The following is a 20,352-nucleotide window of genomic DNA, read 5'->3' as shown; positions in this document are numbered from 1 at the left end:
TTCACGCGCATTAAAGTAGAAGTGGACCTATCCCACCCTCTGCATCCAGGAATTTTTCTCCCCCGCTCCAATCTAAATGACCTATGGATCAGTCTTAAGTGTGAAAAGCTTGCCACTTTTTGCTATAACTGCGGTATCATTGGCCACGATGACAGTAGCTGTACAGGGAAGACTGCGCTCCTTTGCAATCCGCATGGCCATTATTTCAAAGCTTCAGAACCTTGGCTAAGAGCTGAGAGTGAAGATGTTCCACCGGATGTCCACGCTGCCCCAAGCCCCAGCCCACCGGTCGTCCAAGCACCAAATGTTAGGATAGACGCTCCCACGATCCAGAACCTGACAAAAATACAGCTGAATGAGACAACTGTTGTGAAGTCTGGCGTCTCTCCCACTACTGAGGGATCAACTAGTAGTGCTCCTGGACAGTTTTTGGCCGCATTGTCGGAGCCAAAGGGTACAGGTAATGCCTTACCTGGCGCTCTATCACGTGATTGCATCGTGTCTACAGTCGGACCCACAAGCCTTCAACAGCACACATCTGATTCATTAAGCTCTGTCCCACCCCTTACTTCTAGCCCAGCCCACTTTTCTCAAGACCCAATAACACCCACCTACAACACTGGCCCAACTGGCACCCCTAGGTCCCTTATTAGCCCAGCCTTAGCAGGTATAGAACCTTATTCCATCACAACATCACCCCATTTCGATACTTCCAATACCTCATCATCCTCAACACACTTGTCCAACTTTGAACCAAGTAGTCATCCTCCACCCACCGCCACCACCCAAACCTTCCAAGACTCCAATCATCTTAAAAGGAAAATCACCGATCAAGAATTGGCCCACTTTGCCAAAAGGTTGAAGAAGACTATCAACGAGTCTGAAGTTGTCTATTTCGATCCGCAAACAGAGACCTTTATCCCACAATCCCGGCTGGAGTACTTCATCCTAGAAGAAAGGGATAAGCCTAACACAGTCTACTCTCCCAAGATCTGAGGTAAGCCCTTAAAATCCCGCGCACGTAATGTCTCTGCTATATCTACATCTATCACTGTATCACCTGAATTGGATTCTAGTTCTTTTTCTGTTCCGATGGCCGAGGAGGCGGGCCTTATCAAGCCCCCAACCTCTCCATGAGGACCCTAGGTTGGAACTGTCGGGGCATCTGCAACGCCTTGACAATTCGAGCCTTAAAGGCTCATATAAAAAGGGCGATGCTCGATATTATTTTCTTAAGTGAAACAAAAGCCAAAAAAAGTCGTATGGTAGCTGTAAAGGAGTCGATTGGGTTTGCAAATTTAGTTGTAGTTGATGCTAAAGGCTCTGCTGGTGGCCTATGTGTAATGTGGAAAGCGGGTGTCTCAGTTCAAAGTGTTGAACATAACAATAATCTCATTGCTATTAAGGTCGCGGATGCTATTAAGGATTAGATGTTGGTAGGTTTCTACGGTCCAACATACCCAGCTAAAAAAAGGAAAGCTTGGGAAGGCTTGTTTGGCCTTCTAAACTCTTTTCAAGGACCTTGGGTTTGCTTGGGTGATTTCAATTATGTTATTAGTGACGAAGAAAAGGTTGGCAGTAGAGGGGGAGAGTCATCGGCACCTAATTTTCTAAAGGAGCTATTCTCGGAATTTGGCACGATTGATCTGGGCTTCTCCGGAAGCAAATTTACCTGGGCTAGAGGCAAATGGGGCTGTGCAGCGATTAAAAGAAGGCTTGATAGAGGTCCTACAATATTATTCACACATTTAAAAATTATTTTACTATAGTGTTTTCAGCAATAAACAGTATCCAAACAGATCCTTAATGTATTCAGTGTAATTTGATTGAAATGTTATATGAACTAAAAGAACTATATAAATGTTTTGCATTTTCGTGAATCTTAGATATTTTTGGAAAACTAATAAATTTCATTGTAATTAGTGTTTAGTGATGTTAATCAAATTAAATCATCAAATAAACCAAAAATACCATTTCACGTGCCACTAACACTAGTTTTACCAAAAATAAGAGTAAGAATTATGTTACTTTGTTTTAAATTTTACAAACAAACTACTAAAGCTATTGATCTTGATTTATGCGGACTAGTTTATTATTCTGCACGGTAATGTAGAGGTTGAGGTTATAAATTCAGGATGACAGGACCTATTGAGTACTTATGTAATTTACTAATAAATAAATAAGAAACACTGGCACAGCAAAAATTTTCAAGCTAATGATTGTTTGGACTGATCTATTTTGTAATAAGCTACAAGCTATAGAACTCGAGGGCCGTGGCTACAAGATTGGACTGTTAGCAAGAGTCCAAAAAGAAATCCATAAATTGTAGTAGAATCAGTCCAGTAATGGGTCCAACATTGAATTTAAGCTTGAACCCACTTCCGGCCCAAACTAGCAAAGAGTACCACGGTCGTAACTCATCCAGCCCAAGAGAGCTCTTGATAGGTGCAGGTAATGGTGTTTAAAACTCAAAACGAAAAAAAAAAAAAAAATTTGTAGACAAGCTGCCACAAGAATTACAGAGCATAGCCCATTTCCCCAAACTGTGGGCTACACTATTGGCCTCTTTACCCCCCCAAAAAAAAAGAAAAAAATCCCATAAAATAGAACCAGGACCTAACACTAAAGTATCAACACATAGCTTTGAATCCCCCTTAGGCTTTAGAGGACCTTTTGTAGGTGCCAATTTCTCATTCTCTTGCAAGATGAAGTGCCTAGAAGAATTCTTTAGCCTAAGCAACTTTTGGGTTGCATCTTGGGATTTGTTTTGCCCACCCCTTGATAAGTTAACATTCCAATCATGCAACACAACTAAAATACCATCCCTTACGAAGGGTTAACAGTAGGGATTACAAGAAGTTGAGATGGAGTTAGGATTATAAATGTCTCATTTCCATCTTGTCCCAAAGAGCAAGCAAAACTCACGTGAAACGAGAGCATGGTAGGTGATCAAAGAGAGGCATAGGGTTAAGGCATTTTGTGATCAAGGTAGATTGTTGTTTAGGAATAATGTTACTATTTGTGCTCTAACATTCTAGAGTGTAAATAGATTGAAAATATTTAATTTATTGGTAAGTTACACACGCGACCATGCATGGATCTTGAGTCTCTGGACTCTTAAATGAGCGATCTCATGCTATAGTTTATTGGCTAAAGGATTGAAAAATGAAAATATGCTCTTCTCATGCTCATATGATCTAGGCAAGGTTGCAATCCTTGACCTTGTCTCTAAAGCTTGAATGCTTGATGTTGAGATTTATGAAGAGGAAATATGGAGTGAAATCACAAAAAAGTAGTTGAAGGAATTGACTGTTACTTGATTAAAATAAAAGGTTCCTATTCAATTGAAAAGTTTTATTGAAGGAGTTTTATGACTAAATTGGATTCTGGAGCTGACTAGCATGGTTTTATCAAGTGGGTTAGTAAGTTCTCATTCGTTTGGGCATTGTGCCTCTAGATACTTTTTTAAAGATCAGGATATTCCATTTACTCTCAACTAAGGTTTATGGCATTTTAGGCAGTGTCATTGGTGAGATTTGACGTATATCCTATTCAGCTTTAATGCTAGTCTAAAGTTGACACTGTTAGTTCATGTTAGTTTGTGTTTCATTAACTTGTTCCCAACTTAAGGAGTGGATTAAAGAATCACCAATAAATATATATATATATATATATAGAGAGAGAGAGAGAGAGAGAGAGAGAGAGAGAGAGAGAGAGAGAGAGAGAGAGAGAGAGAGAGAGAGAGAGAGAGAGAGAGAGAGCTTTTTTTTTGGGCATAAAGATGTACATAACTTTGAGTACTACTTTGTACTAGTTCCCACATGTTATCATTTGAGACCGTCAGAGCAGATAGAGAAAAAACAACTTTATAATTTTTCTTAATTTAGGATGTTAATTGAAAAAAAACATAATTAAAAATTGGTTCACCAAAAACATAATTAAAGTTGAAGTATAAATCCACCAATGTTTGTGTTTTTCCCCAGAAATGTTTGCGAATTTCTACAGAGATTCTTAATAAACTCAAGAACAAACTTCCTCAGCTTAGAACCAGGTTCAAGATGTCTATCATTTTCTAAAATCTCACAAACAATGTCAGAAAAAAGCAATACAAATTTTCTTTTACTCCAGATTAAAATTTTTTATCAAACACCAAGATGCCATATATTATGTAGAAGTCTTTGAAATCATACTTCTCAACATTTAATAAATTTCGCTCACATATGCTCGCGCAACCATATATGAGTTAGCACTGATTCGTTCAGAGTTTCCAAAATCTTAAAAATATTGAAAGCAAAGGTATAGGTTATATAAACTAATAACATAAATGCACACAACAAACTAACATAAATGCACACAATAGAAGGGAATGAGGTACCTTTTACAGCTTTTAAACTCTTTACCAGCGTTCTTTAAAGTAGTATTGATTATCCCCTGTTTACCTCTTTCAATTTCCTTCTTCCAAAAATGGTACAAGCAATTGAGCACCAACAAGTAGGGTGATAAATGGGCGGGGTTTGGTGGGTTTTGGATGGATTTAGATTTTCTAAAGCTCCTAAAGTACTTTATGAAGTAGATTTCTTTACATTCTTACATCTCATTTAATATAATAGTTTAAAATGTTGCTACCTCATCAATTCACTAATTTACTTTTTCAAAACCACAGATTAAGCTCTCGTTAGACAATCCTGGGCAAAATCATTCAAGAAGAAAACCCTTTTCTTTTTTCTTTTTTTTAACTCTCTTTCAGATCTAAAAGTTTCAATATTTTCAACCATAAATGATGGATCCATTTAGCTCAATCCCTTCAAATCGCAAATGGATGACCGTTGAAAGCCCAAGAAAGGCCAGGTATGTCAGATTGTCAGCCATCCTACTCTCTATAGTCTTTGTTCTCTCTATATTTGTCTATTGTCTACTATGTTTCTTTTTTTCTTTTCTTTTTTCCTTTCTTTATTCCCAGCATATGCTAGATATTAGCTTTTTTGTTGTTTTGCAATTTCTCTACTGCGTCTCTGTTTGATAATTGTTCAAGAATTTTTTTTTTTAGATGAGGATAATGTATATGGTTGTCAAAACATACCGTGAGATTAATTGAGCCTAACAAATGTATTGGACCCATAGAGTGCATGATTTTTTTTGTTTTTAAAACAGGCACTTTGTTCCCCAAAGCTCTATCAAAGATGTTCATTGAATATCCACACAATATAATGGAGCATTTGAACATTCATGTTGTGGTTCTTGAATGTACAATGACTGAATCTTTTTTGTTGTTGGTTTAAATCTGTCACTATTATTTTAGTAAATCTGATTGAATGTGGAAAGCAGTCATGGGATTCTAAATTTCTCTCTGATTTTGTTTATTGGTTATTCTTTTTTTTTTTTAGCACAATTTGATCAGTATATTAGAATTGGTTTGATATTTAGTTTGAGTATATTAGTAATGGGGCCTTTGGAATATTTGGTTAAGTTGTTGGACCTTGAACCCCAAGTGAAAATGAAGCATAACACCAGTACTTTGATTTGCTGAGATTGACTATTGTTTATTTATTTTATGAATTTACTATAAGAAAATTGCCATTTCTTTCAGGTTGTCAATTCGCTTTGTGTTTTTGCTAATTTTTCTGATCATTTGTAAGCTGTTGGATTTGGTAATCTGCTTTGATGCTTGTCTTTCATGTCTATTGGGTTTTGCTATTGCTATGGTTGTTTCAAACTTATGTCCTTCACTTGCATATTGTTATCTTCAGCTTGATTGGCTGGCATCTTAAGCGCCTGTTGTTGCTTTTGAAAGTATTTTGTACCGAGTTTTGACTTTTGAGGAAAGACAGTTTTTGTGTTAGGTGCTTATCATATACTTACCAGATTATGATGTAATTGATTTTTGAATGCTTGCAACATGTTTTAATTTGACTCTGTACAGTTTATGCACTGCACAAATTTTGAAAATATTTTCTCTCTAATATATAATGCGGACCAGGAAGCACTATTCAGCGGGATAATAGCAGGACCAAAATAACAAAATATTGCAAATCAAACCCAAACTCACTTTTAACCAAACCCAGGGATACAGATGGCCTTCTTATTAGTTATAACAAACCTTTTAGCCCAAATTCCAGCCAAACCAAAATAATAGAACATTGCAATCAAGCCCAAACTCACTTTTAACCAAGCCCCATGGACAAACCCTTAAGCTTTTACTAAGAAAATTATTGTATACATATTCTGAGAGAGTATGCTCCCTCCTTCTCCCGGAGTATGCAATAACAACCCTACCGGTTCAAGAAGAGCAAATATGTCTAGCCCATGCTGCCTTAATGTCACCCCAAATTTCTCTTGCAAACAAAACTAAAGACGGTACAAGAAGTGCGATAAACAATAAGTAAGTATTAAGAGGTCCATGATCTGGCAGCACAGCCAAGACTGAAGCACTGTAGGTGGCTCCCATGAAAAATAGGGCAACCCGCACCAATACTTTAAAGCTTCCTGATACTTCGACCAGAGATCCAATCATGTAACCCGACGTAGAAAACGCTGCAGTGTTGCAGACAATATAAACGCCATAGGATATCCTATTATTAGCTAAAATGGACTTTCCAGGTTTATGTGTATCCCTATAATTAGGAGGGCTGAGAAGGCTTGGGTTCGTATTGATAGTAGTAGCAGCAGGAGGAGGAGCAAGATCGGGGGGTGGGTTTTCTTGCCAAACCCCACCAGGAGGGTTGACTCCTGCTTGGAAGGTCACGGAAGCAATCAAAGTAGCCACAACTAAAAGAGCATTTCTTGTATTACTGTCTTGGTTGGGCTGGTCTTGATCCATTTCGTAAGAGCAGTAATTAATTTGAGGCTATCTAGCTACGTGAGGGACTGAGAGGGTGAGGCTCTATAAGATTTGCATGCTCCCTATAAAGCTTTAAATAGGGATTAGGGACCTTACTAGGGGGTGGGACCTTAATTTGTAAGATGTTACTAGGCGAGCTGCCAAGAAAGCAGTGGATGGAAAATGAAAAATCAATACGATATTATTATTGACACGACATTTATGGTTGGTGTTGGTTTGTGTAAAATTTCTTCAATGTTTTAGAATAAGTATCTATTTTGTCTATTTTAACTAATCAAGACTTCCTTCTCAAAAAAAAAAAAAAAAAAAGTTAATCAAGACTTATGTTCACAAGTTCTGTTAAAGTCTTTAATGATTGTATAAAAGATTTGAAATTTAATCTCCACTTATACCAAAAATTGATTGTTATTTTGGTTTGATGATAAATAGCTATTATTAAGAGCGGATGTCGTAAGTTGAAACTCTCTCTCTTAAAAAAAAAAAAAAAAAGACTTATGCTCATGATATTTTATTGACTTTACTTTTATTTCTCACCAATAAAGCTTGCCACTTAAAATATATTAAGAAAATATTGTAAACATAACATTACTTAAAAAAAAAAAAAAAAGAATACTCACATCTAATTGTATATTCCAAAACACCATTTCATATAATTATTCTTTTTTCATTAGTTTTTTTTTTTTACTCTTCAAAACATTCATGCCTACTTTTCAAAAATTGAATAAAGTATTTATTTGGGGAACTTACCATATTGTCCACCATATTGTCTCATGTGAATGGTGGATTCCCTTTGTGGATCCCACGGATGAGACAATCCAAGAAATGAGTCGATCCATTTAGTACTTTCCCCAGATATTTTAGACATTTTGGTTTGGATTATTATTGACTTATTCTCCAATTTGACTGCTGACTGGCCAATAGCGGAGCTCTAATTACACGATGCATGCAAATTAAACCACGTCTTGTAACATAGAATAGGACACAAGTATTTGGAAGAGCATCCACAGCAATAGAGCTAAAAATTTAGCTTTTTAGCTCTACTAAAAGTAACTTTATCTATTTTACCTACATACATGCTGCAGCAGTAAATCTATTTTAGCTTTTAATACAATAAAATAATATAAACATCACAATAAAATAATATGTCCATTACAAAAAAATAATATATCCACTACAATAAAATAATATATCCTATATAATAAACAACAATCACAACCACCGCCACCACCGCCGCCGCCTTCAACCACACAACAAATTCCTGCAAACAGAAAATTCTCAATACATTCCTCCATTCAAATGTTATACCCAACAAAAACAACAACAAAAATAACACCATTTGCCCAAAACAACATAGCGACAACACCATTTTTCACCGCAAAATAACACCACAAAATAATACTAAACCCAGAAAAATTAAGCCAAAACAACAAACATCCAAATGAAAAAAATTCACTACAAAAGAAGAGAGAGCACTGACCTGAAGTGGATCAGCTGGGATGGTGTGGGCTAGGACGGCGACGGCGTGGGCTGGGACGGCGTAGGACAACGACGGCGTGGACTGGGACGGCGATGGCGTGGACTGGGATGGCTGGGCGGCGACGGCGTGGGCTGGGATGGCGTGGGACGGCGACGGCGTGGGTTGGGATGGCAATGGCGTGGGCTGGGAGATGAGAGAGATGAGAGCTTGACAGATGAGAGAGATGAGAGCTTGATGAGAGAACTGAAGAGAGCTTGAGAGTGATGATGAGAGAGAGCACGGTGAGATAGAATAAAAGAAATGAAAAAAAAATAAAGGAAGTTGCATTATTTTAATCGGAGGTTGAATAATTTTTTTTTTTTTTTTAGATGTTGGCTACAGTGCACATCTATAGATAGATGTGCACTGTAGCAAATCAGCTAACAATTATGACTTTGCCTCCACTACTGCAAGGCTTTTTTGGTATATTGGTGGAGCTAAAATGGCATTATAGCTTTTTAGCTCCACTGCTGCAAATGCTCTAATTTAGTTTCGTCTTTGAAAATTATTTTACATGCATGGCAACGTGGAAAAGTAATAGCAATATTGTAATTGGTTTGAAAATTAGTCATATAATCCAAGATATCATTATTGAGAAATGTAGGCCAATTATCACGTATGAGGATGATATCGATCGGAGTCAACCACCTAACAACATCTTGTAATTTTTCCTAATTTGGGAGATAATGAGGTGCCGTCGTCGAAGACCAAGACTCAAAGTCTCAGATTCAGTCGTTGCGGTTTGGATTGGATTAAGGATCTGTTTAGTAAGGTGTTTTGGGAGATCAAAATTTATAAAAGCATTCTTAAAACTTAAAATTCTATTTTGTAACTATAACTCCTTCTAGTTTTTTTTTACAAATGTTCAATTTAAATTCAAAACACAGTTTCCTAATAATTTATAAAAATGCACCCTTATGACAGGATATTAACAAATTAAAGTAACGACATAAAAATCATCTCTTCTAATCAGTGGCGGAGCCAGAATTTCAGTTTAAGGGGGGCAAGATTGAAAAGCAATACTGAAAACAAAATTAATCTAAAAATATTAATCGATAATAAAAACAAAATAAATAGACAATTATAACCACAAGTATATATTTCATATTAATAAAACAAAGAAACAAAAATAATCAATCACAGTTACTAACAATCAAAGTGAGAAATTAATTTAAATACATAAAATTTAGACATAATTTGATTACTAAAAATAAATAAATAAAAAAATCAATCTACAAAAGTTAACTATAGAACCTACTAATTGAATTGTCATACAAACACAACTTTTTCACAATAAATTTTATAATTATTAAAATAGTGGACTGTGAGTTGTGAAGGAAATAAAGTAGTGGGTTCATCAATGTAAATTGTTCACGCTTTATAATTAACTATTTTCACAATTGTGAAATTTATTGTGAAAAAAATTATGTCCGTACTTTATAGCATTATAATTATAATAAGAAAAGAAAAATTAGAATAGGGAAGAAAAGTACTTAAATAGTATGGATGGGACTAGATCAAAACTACTTGAAATAAATACTATTTAAGAATAGTAAAATTGGTGAAACTGTGACGGTGTGAGAGAATTTAAAAGCTTTTTTTCCATTCTTTCTTGCTATTTCATAATAGTAGGAGTGCTTCTAATGTGAGTGTTCTTATCTATGTTCTATCAACCATAACCTAATATAAAATTTTCTTTTATTTTATTAATAGAACAATTCAAGTTATTCAGCAAAAAATAATAATAAGACACATGATATACAATATGGAATTTAAAATGAAATACTTCTAATGCCAACGAGATTTTCATTACGCGTCTTGTAAAGTAGGACAATAATCTTGCCTATTATGGGGTGTTAAAAAGTCTTTGAGTCGAACTCCTGTCGTTTCTCCAAAATAAAAAATAAAAAACTGCTGCTGTCAAGCTTGTTATTTAGTTTGGGAGCAATCAAATAAAGTGAAGCTAATAATTGATGTAGTAATGCAACCCGATGATAAAACCCACCGCTACAAGGCATCGACTTTCTTTGCAAGACTTTGGAAAGTGACCTGTGAGTTAGAATTGTGAACTTCATACAACTTGTCGGGACACACCATGTATCTATCTTTTCTTTGTTCATCAATGTAATTTTTCTTCTTTTATTTTCTTTCTCCTCATGATTACATTGTTCCTAAATATGTAACTATTTATCTAAGACATCTAATGTACTACATGACTACTTTAGTTTCTATATTCTTGCATCTCGCTTTTGCGATATATATAAGAGATGCTATTTTTTGTAAAAGAATCGGTGAATGAAAATATAACTTTCTTCTATATTAATATAACCTTCCTTTCAGATAGCCTTTTGTGTTTGTGTAAAATTTAGATATAGTTTTTTAACTGTAATATCTTAAAAGCCCAATTAAAATCAAACAAATGGTTACATTGACTAATGTAGCACAAATAATGTAAGAATTTTACTTAATTTTTTTCTCCTTGGATACGTCCATAGTTTTTCAATTTCAAATTGTTATCCAAATCATTGTTATTGATTCCGTTCCATTCCGGCCGGAACGACCGAAATTTTTCGTACCAGTATGCAAACTGGTACCGGAATACCCCACGTTCCACCTCGGGTCAAATTTCGGGTCGTTTCGGTCCATTCCAGTCATTCCGGCCAAGATGTAAATTTCGGCCAATACTGAATTTGGCCTGTTATTAAAAAAAATAAAAATTATATTTGGGAGTTCTTTTGATGATGAATTTGATCCTTCTCTCATGGATGATAATGAGGAGGAGGAGTAAATTTTGTATTATTTGATATTTAGTTATTGTCTTGTAATCTTCTTATTGTGTGATGTTAAATTGATGTTATATTTCAAGTTATTGATGTTTAAGACTTAAGAGTTAAGACGAAATGATTTGTATTATTTGATATTTAGTTATTTACTTATTAGAATTGACAATTTTATGTTCTACAAGAATATATATAAATTATTTTTTAAGAACCTTGAAACACCCTGAAACAGTATGCCGAAATCGGCTGGTATCGAAATATTCCATTCCACTGGACAAAACGAAACGGGGTCCGAAACGGTATTAATAACAATGATCCAAATAGCTGTGTCAATCTTCATCGCATTATTGGTTATTTGGAAACATATTTTACTGTGGTAAAATAAATGGAAATTGAATTTGATCATTTAATTCCTTAATGTGCAAAGTTGATTTAATTCATCTAAAATCAATCGACATGGTCTAAATTCTTCTTTCAGTTTTCTTATTCCATTTTCTCCCTTTCATTTGGTTCAAATGCCTCAATAACTATGTTTGAAGCGCCAAGAGCTTTATATTCAATGGCATTGCCTCCATTTTTTGTATGAGGAGAATCAGGTTCAAATCTTTTCTCTCATTTGTTGTAAACTATCAAATTATTTTAATAAAAAAAATCTATGATTGGAGAAACTTGGATGCATGCAAATTTAAATTAAAGCATGTCACCAATATTCCCAATACAAAAAGGCTTTCAGCAACTTTATAAATTATCAATAGAACACAAAACCCATACATACACAACACAGTATACTTTTTATTTTTTATGCTGAATAGTGAATAGTGAATACATATACACCATACCAGAACCTGAAGTAGAAGTGTTCAATGCACTTGTACTATCAAGATACACAAGTAGGATTGTCATCTAAAAGAAGAAAATACCTTGAGGAAATCATTCCCTGAATGTTTCTACAAATGAGATTGAACTAGCACGCAATGACGCAAATACTCAACAGTGACATGAAAGAGGTTTCATTGATCTGTTTTGGTAGTTTCATGCTCTGCAGTCCAAGGAAAAAGTTAGTTATATTCGTTATTTCCAGGACTATATAAGGAAAAACAATGAATGTACACACAAGAACAACAATTGCATCTGCATGAAACCATTTAAATAAATGAATATGAAAGAACCATTCGTAAGGTTGTGGGTCTTAAAAGGTGAAAATGTTAGTCGGAAAATCTAATTTGACAATTAAGATCATTTATCAAAATAATAAAAGACGTCCACACTTGCATTTATGCAGAACTAATAGGAATCAAAAGAAATATAACTTAAATGGCCAATTCATAACTCTTAAAATGGTCTTCAATAATTTTATGAGATAACTGATGACCGTCATTGATGATTTTATTATTTAAGCAAATTCAAATTTAAAAATATATAAAGTACCTTAAACTTGGATTCTACCAAGTCCACCAGGGAGTATACCAGAACCAAGAAAGGCTTTTTTGATCATATGCAGTTCGCTGGTAACTTCCTTCATCTTCATTCTTTCTTTTGGTGACTCTATTGAACAAGCGAGTCCAATCTCAAGGATTGAGACCAAGCACTTATGCACATTGGCATCCATTTGACACAGGTTTGCAATACCTCGAGCTCCTTCGTCTACTTGAATTTCGTTGTCATTATTATCTTCTCTAGTTGCCACTATTGCTGTCGGCACAACATCAACTTCTCTTGGTAGAAGGATTGGGTCTACAATTTGAACAACTCTTTCTGGCAATCCTATCTTAGCAAAATTGTGGAGATTGAGACCATCTTTAAACATTTCATCAGTTGGTCTCTTTCCTAGGAACATCTCCAGTAGTAATATTCCATAGCTATACACGTCCCCTTCTATTGATGCCTTATCACCCATGCCATACTCTACAAATTATGATTTGTAAGGAAATTTTGCAATTGTTGTTCATTGTGATATTTGGAATTTAATGCAACTGAAATTTCATTTGATTCATTAAAAAAGCATAAAGAAATTGAAAACAAGAACATGAAGATAGAAGCCATCATTTCAAATTTTCAAGTTAGAAGCATTCATCATTTGTACAATAGAAAATTACTTTAGGGTTGTTGGAAGGAGTCAACGAGGCAATAGTGATGATTTATATGTAGCACGGAAAATATGGTTAATGGTTGGTTTGGATAATCTAATCAAATTATATTTTGTAATTGGTATGGACTTGTTGGACACCATAGGTATGAATGCCTTGGCAGCTCCCATGTTCAACTAAACTTATGGTTTTTATTATTTTATTCAAGCAAATAATAATAATAATAATCAACGTAGTTCCTAACTTCTTATTGTTGTCCGTTACTTGAATTGTCTGTTGACAACTTGTTCAGTACAGGACACATAAATAAATGTCACAAAACTATATATAACACAGATCTGTTTTGTCTGTGACCGGCTCTACTTATTTTGCTATAAAAAATTGACAAGCTATCATCAGTCTTCACAAACATATGGTTTTGGGGAAATAAATGCTTGAAAAACAAATATAAAAAGCTTAGTCAATGGATAGTCAGCACTCAGTCTCAGCGCTTCTATCGGTGCAAATTGAGAGAGAGAGAGAGAATTTAAGTATCCTCTTTTGATAGTAGTACAGTAATTGCCAAAAAAAATACATCTGTAAAGAATTGTAAAGATGTAAAGAATTGTAAAGAATTTAAAGATGTTTAAACCTTTAAGGCTATAGCTAAAAGAATTGTAAAGAATTTAAAGATGTTTAAGCCTTTAAGGATATAGCTAGAAGAATTGTAAAGATATTACCTGGAGCAGCATAACCAATTGTTCCCTTTATCCCAATTGTACTAGTTTGCTTTTCAGAAGAATCATCAACAGTTGAGAGGAGCTTTGCTAAGCCAAAATCGCTTACATGAGCAACCATGTCTTTGTCAAGGAGAACATTGCTTGGCTTTAAATCACAATGAATGATTGGTTGCACAGAATAGTTGTGAAGATAATCTATTGCAATAGCCGCATCCAGTGCAACATTTATTCTTTGAAGAAGGCTCAAGTTCCTTGATTGATTTTCGTTGTCTAGTTTGGGATGCAGCCAAATATCTAAGCTCCCATTTGCCATGAATTCAAAGACTAGACCTTTGAATTGATTCCCACTGTAATCTATGCTAGAGCAACATGTTAATATCTTAACAAGATTCCGATGCCGAATAATTCGTAATGCATTGCATTCGGCCATAAAACTTTTGAAAGCTCCCTTGTGTTGAAGGTTAAGGACCTTTATAGCAACTAGTTTTTCTTCTTGAACAAGAGTTCCTTTATATACTGAGCCAAAACTTCCAGATCCAATTAAATTATCCGAAGAAAATCCACAAGTTGCATGATAGAGGTCTTGGTACGAAACACTTGGAAGGAGGTCCATTGTTGAAAACATAGAAGGTGATTTCTTTTTTGATTTTTTCATCCAATAAATAACAAGAATTGATGAAAACAAAAATAAAACAATGGAAATAATTACAATTGCTAGCTTGTGGCCAAATGAGTTTCTTGGTTTCATGACCTCTACGAGGCATTTTGGCAACTGCAATTTTGGTATACCACCACAGAGTTTAGTATTTCCGGCCAATGATATCGCACTTGTGTTTCTGAAAACTCCTTCAATTGGTACCTTACCCTCAAAATTATTAAAAGAAAGATTCAAATTTTCTAAATAACGAAGCTTCTCTAAACCCTTTGGAATGGATCCTGATAGGTTATTTTGTGAAACATCTAGAAGTTGAAGACCTTTCAAAGAAGCCATAGATGATGGTATTGCTCCTTCAAAGGAATTCCCATGTAGGTCAAGGAGTTCCAACACCAAACAATCTCCTATAGATGTAGGAATTTCACCAGACAGATTATTGTTAGAGAAATCCAAAAAGTTTATATTTTTCAAATCACCTACTTCAAATGGTAGTTTGCCAGTAAACGAGTTATGTGACAAATTGAGGGATATTAGTGCAGGGGAAGAAGGACCAATAAGCTGTTTGGGTATGGATCCACCAAGGTTATTTTGTGAAATGTCCAGGGTTTGCAAATTTTGGCAGTTTACTATAGTTGGAGGTATAGTTCCTTCAAATCTGTTTTCATCTAAATCAAGTTCAAACAACCGAGTAAGGTTGCCTATGATGGTTGGTATTTCTCCAGACAATCTGTTTCCACTTAAATTTAATAATTGCATCTTTTGAAACTTCCCAAAATTAGTAGGAACAATGCCGGTGAAGTAATTAGTACTTAAGCCCAAAGCAATTAAGTTAACTAGATTCTCTAATGATGCAGGAATAGTTCCAGAAATTCGATTGCCTCCTATATATAATACAGTGAGTTGGGTTGACAAGTTGGATATAGAACTAGGCAAAACACCTGCGAAATAGTTCGTACTAATACTCAATACATTAAGTTTACTACAATTTGTCAAAGATGTTAAGAAATGTAAACTCTTTCCAAGATGATTGAGTTCCAAATTTAGCGAGGAAAGATCCAACAGATTTCCCAAATTAGTTGGAACTGATCCTAGAAAATTGTTTTCACTTAAATCAATTATTTGAAGCTGAGTTGCATTACATAGTGAAGTAGGGACTGGTCCATAGAACATATTTCCACCAAATAGAAGTTTTTGGAGATTAGGAAGAGTGAGGCCTATGTTGGCTGGAAGTGTGTCATTAAGTTGGTTGCTTGTAACTGCAATCGATTGGAGAGAAGACACATTATAAAGAGAGGAAGGGATTGTACCTGACAATTTATTTCCCCAAATTGAGAACACTACTAAGCCTTTTAATTGGCCTATGGTATCTGGAATATTTCCCACCAAATTATTGCCCCCCACATAGAAATATTTGAGTGAAGAAAGATTTCCGAGAGAAGGGGGGATTCCTCCTGCCAAATTATTTTCAGAAATCGCAAGTCGTTGTAGTCTCATTAAAGAGCCTAGCTCCTCTGGAATTTTCCCTGTAAGCTTATTCACATGAAGATATATCGTCCTGAGATTGGAGCAGATGGACAAGTTAGATGGTATTTCCCCTCCCAACGTGTTATTGTCGAGATAGAGTCGTTGCAGTCGGAACAAATGATCGAATTCTTGTGGAATTTTGCCATAGAAGCTGTTATTTTGGAGGTTGATGAACCTAAGAAAGGTGAGGTTTCCAATAGCAGGTGATATAGATCCACCTAAGTTGTAGCCCTCAAGGTCCAAGCCTGTGACCCTTTGGTGCCGACGGCCGCATGTGATTCCATGCCAATTGCAGAAGTGCATAGAGCCATTCCACGAACTCAATATCTTATATGGATCATGAGGTATAAGTTCTTTGAATTTGAGTAAAGCCAAACGATCAGTCTCGTTTGTTGGAGCGGTGGCAGTAATGGCCACGGGTTGCAGGCAGAGGAGACTAATTGCGGAAAAGAGAAGAATCACACGAAGGTAAATAGAACAAAATGCGCAAATTTTGGTCTGGTGAAGCGTCATTTGGTTTTGAAAAATGAAAAGCAAGAAGCTGGTGAAATAAGGAACCAGGTGGAATGGAGGCTAATAAACAAGAGCCACGGCATATGCATTTATATTGAAACAAAATATCAACAAAAAAAAAAAAAAAATTATTTTAGAGGTGAACAAAATATCAATTGGCATTATACGAGGAGACTTCACTTGACCTTAAAGTCTTTCTACTTGTTTTATTTCCACTTTTTGACTCTTCCCGATTTTAATTATTCGTCAACATCAAATTTCAAACGTATACCAGCTGTAAGCCTGTCATGTCGCCCGAAATTTTGATCCAGAGAGGATTGCAGTGTCAAACACGGTGGAAAATTACCCTTCTCTTTTTCTTCCTATTTTTTTTTAATAAAAACAAATCAATCAATACTAAACTTGTCACACACGTCCTTACAGTGCAATAATACTCTTTTTTATTTTGATAAGTGTTTATTTGATTTAATATTATAATATTTAAAAGTGATATATAAATAACTCTGTGTATTTTTTTAAAGAAATATGTAAGGTAATTTGGAATAATATTTAAAAATGAGATAGAGATATATATATATATATATATATATTTGAGAAACCGGACCTAAAGGCCCTGTATTATTGAATGGAAAAACAATGAATTACAATGAATCCCGAGCAATTAGAGGAGCTAAATCCTCAGGGATGGAATTAGACCAAACCTGGAGCTCATTACCAAGCTTAGAATTTTTGGCTAAATAGTGGGCAACTACATTACCTATACGTTTTACAAAAGAAAAACTACAAAACTGGAAATCTGTAGCTAGTGATAGGACATCAGTGATGACATGACCATATACTGGATGCGTCGTGTCTTTTTTCCAAATTGCTTTAAGAACAACCTTAGCATCACCCTCAAAAGTGCAGTGTGTGATCCTAAAAATGAGATAAAGATAGTTTCCTAAGTTTTAGGCTGAATGGAGAAGATAAATGAAAAAACCTAAAACTTAAAAACAATAAATTATTCTTTTAACTAGTTTGTGTTTTTTAATTTTAAAATTATTTAACTAAAAGATAGGGGTATTTTAGAAAATTAAGAATTTGTGTGAGGGTACTTTAGTATGCAAAATATTGAAACCCAAATGGAGAATTCTTATGCGAGAAAGCATAAAGTTCTGCCATGTGGCGCACTCTTTAGAAAAAAAAAATTAAAATACTCTTAAGTCATAAGATAAGAACAAAAAAAAATAGAGATTTTTTTGTTTCTTTGGTTCAATGTTTCAAGATTTTTCCTATTAAAGAATAAGAATTCTTTATAAGACTCTTTGTTTTCTTTAGTTCAATGTTTCAAGATAAATCTCTTGCACTTCTACTCCTTTATATATGACCCATAACCCTTCATGTATCTCATCTCAAATACATTCCTACCAAGAATGATGTCATTTATCTTCAACCTTTCAATAACACCTACCTAACTCCAACTTCATCGTCCTTTCTAATCTTAACCCGTATGAGTTAACTATACCAAGGAAGAGGGCTTGGTTTTTTTATTGAGTGATGACTGATTATAGTTTTGATGCTGAGGTCAAAAGTTATGGATTCTGTATGGGTTCTATAAAGGTTGTGGTTGCTTTGGGTGTTTGGTGTGGGAAAGCCAAAAATGAATTATGTTTTAGAACAAAGTGAAATACAAAGAAACCTTCTAATTGATTATTGATGAGATTAGGGTTTTTTTAATAATGTTTTAGAACTCATAATTTATAAGTTCCTTTGTAGTTTTTTTTTTTTACTGCTATTTAGTGCAATATCAATATGAGTCATGACGATAAAAGTAAAAGTCAATGATGATTTTAGAGTGTTTTTCATGCTTTTTTTTTTTTTTTTTTTACATATATATTTTTTAATTTGGAAGCCTTGCTAAAGGCAATTAAATCTTAATAAATTAATGGAAATATTTTTAACAATTTTTTTTTTATTTTATCACATTTTCTATATGCCAGCACGTACAAATGATTTCCTTTTATTGAGATAATGAAATATTAGTTTGAGATATGTGGCTCGGTATTTGGTTGTGAAAATGGAATAGTAGAGAAAGTGTTTGAGAGGTTGCTTGAAATTTTTGTAAATTTAGGATATGAAAGTATTTTATGCTTTGAATTTAAATTTATAAATTTCAATTTTCAAAATCATTTAATCAATTTAAAAAATAAACTCTACAAATAATATAATATGGTTCTACAAATGTCGAAAAACTTGACTATTTTAACCTCAAAATTTTAGATTAGTAGAGTAATTCCACTCAATATTTGGAAACCAATTTTATGACAATTTTTTTATAAAATATAAATTAAGAAAATTGAGTTTCAAAACATTCAGTAATATTTTGGTAAAACATAAATATTATACAACAAAATGAGTATTATAAATAGGTCTTAAAAAAATTGATTTCAAATGAACTTGCAAAGTATCCACACATAGTGCGGGAAATTATCTAGTTATCTTGCAAAGTGAGTGGAAACTTAAAGTTCAACATGTGGGAAAGGCAACGTGGTAGGGCAAGAAAATTTACTTTCTTGAAAAATACTGCATTTACGACATTTTTATAATAAATCGCAGGTGTCAATTCAATTGTTTATTGGTTCTTATTTGAGTCACCACTAATGTTATTTTTTTTGTCCACCACTAATATTTGCCACCGAATATTTGTTGTAAAAATGTTGTGGAATGTTGTATCAATTCCCATTTAATACCTTATAAAGTGTCAAACATGATGAAAATTATCTGGTCCAAAGATCCAATGTGGTGCTGCTAAAACAGTCCAAGCATCTAAATATGGATTTCATCAAAAGTAATGATACAGACACAAACTATTTTACAATATTTTTACAAACTGCTGATGTGGTTTTAGTAATTTTCAAATAATTATTAGTAAACATAAATGTAATGTTAGTAGTGGACCCATATTAGAACTAATAAAAATTTGTCACATCAATAGTTTGTAAAAATATTGTAAAATAGTTTGTAACTGTAGTGTTACTCTTTCATCAATAAGCTAACAAGGAAATTTTGGTCTGTCGAAGCGTCGTTTGGTTTTGAAAATGAAAAGCAAGAAGCTGGTGAAATAAGGAACCAAGTGGAATGGAGGCTAATAAATAATAATGGTCATGCTAACGAGTGTTCAAAGGATATTGATTAACAATCAATTTTAGAAAAGTTTTGATACTATTTTTATGGGAAATAAAAAAATCTGTAAAAATATTTTTTTTTTCATTTTCTCATAAAAACTTTCTTTAAATGGATTATTAATCAATACCCTTTGTTAACATTTATCAATAATAATTAATCCCTTGGCACTTGGGTGACGGACCACTGGCATCTGCATTTATATTGAAAAAAAAAAAAAGGTGAACAAGATATCAACTTCTATGTCAAATCGTTTGTGACAAAAATCAACCGTTCCCAAGTAATATAAAATAAAATAAAGTTTATTAAGATTGATTGGCAATGGCATTATATGGGGAGACTTGACCTTAGTCTTTCTACTTGTTTTATTTCCACTTTTTGACTCTTCCCGATTGTAATCATTCGTCAACATCAAATTTCAAACGTTACCAGCTGTAAGCCTGTAATGTCGCCCGAAATTTTGATACAGAGAGGATTGCAGTGTCAAACACGGTGGGGAATTACCTTTCTTTTTTTCTTCTTCTTTTTTAATAAAAACAAATCAATCAGTATCAAAAT

The 20,352-nt window shown here is 34.1% G+C and overlaps 2 protein-coding genes across 2 annotated transcripts; both read right to left on the bottom strand.

Moving 5' to 3' along the window:
• Positions 1–6,277: 6,277 nt before the first annotated feature.
• LOC126696592 (uncharacterized) lies at positions 6,278–6,817 on the bottom strand. The gene has a single exon (XM_050393300.1). The coding sequence runs from the start codon at positions 6,815–6,817 to the stop codon at positions 6,278–6,280; it is 540 nt and encodes a 179-aa protein (XP_050249257.1).
• Positions 6,818–11,906: 5,089 nt separating this feature from the next.
• On the bottom strand, positions 11,907–16,704 carry LOC126697539 (probable LRR receptor-like serine/threonine-protein kinase At3g47570). The gene is made up of 3 exons (XM_050394579.1): positions 13,941–16,704; positions 12,563–13,039; positions 11,907–12,173 (listed from the first exon to the last, which is right to left on the bottom strand). The coding sequence occupies exons 1-2, from the start codon at positions 16,630–16,632 to the stop codon at positions 12,564–12,566; spliced, it is 3,168 nt and encodes a 1,055-aa protein (XP_050250536.1). The 5' UTR covers positions 16,633–16,704; the 3' UTR covers positions 11,907–12,173; position 12,563.
• Between the last annotated feature and the right edge of the window lie 3,648 nt (positions 16,705–20,352).

The sequence above is a fragment of the Quercus robur genome, chromosome 8 (assembly GCF_932294415.1).
Source record: "Quercus robur chromosome 8, dhQueRobu3.1, whole genome shotgun sequence".
Taxonomy (NCBI): domain Eukaryota; kingdom Viridiplantae; phylum Streptophyta; class Magnoliopsida; order Fagales; family Fagaceae; genus Quercus; species Quercus robur.
This window is presented reverse-complemented; position numbering and strand designations above follow the sequence as displayed.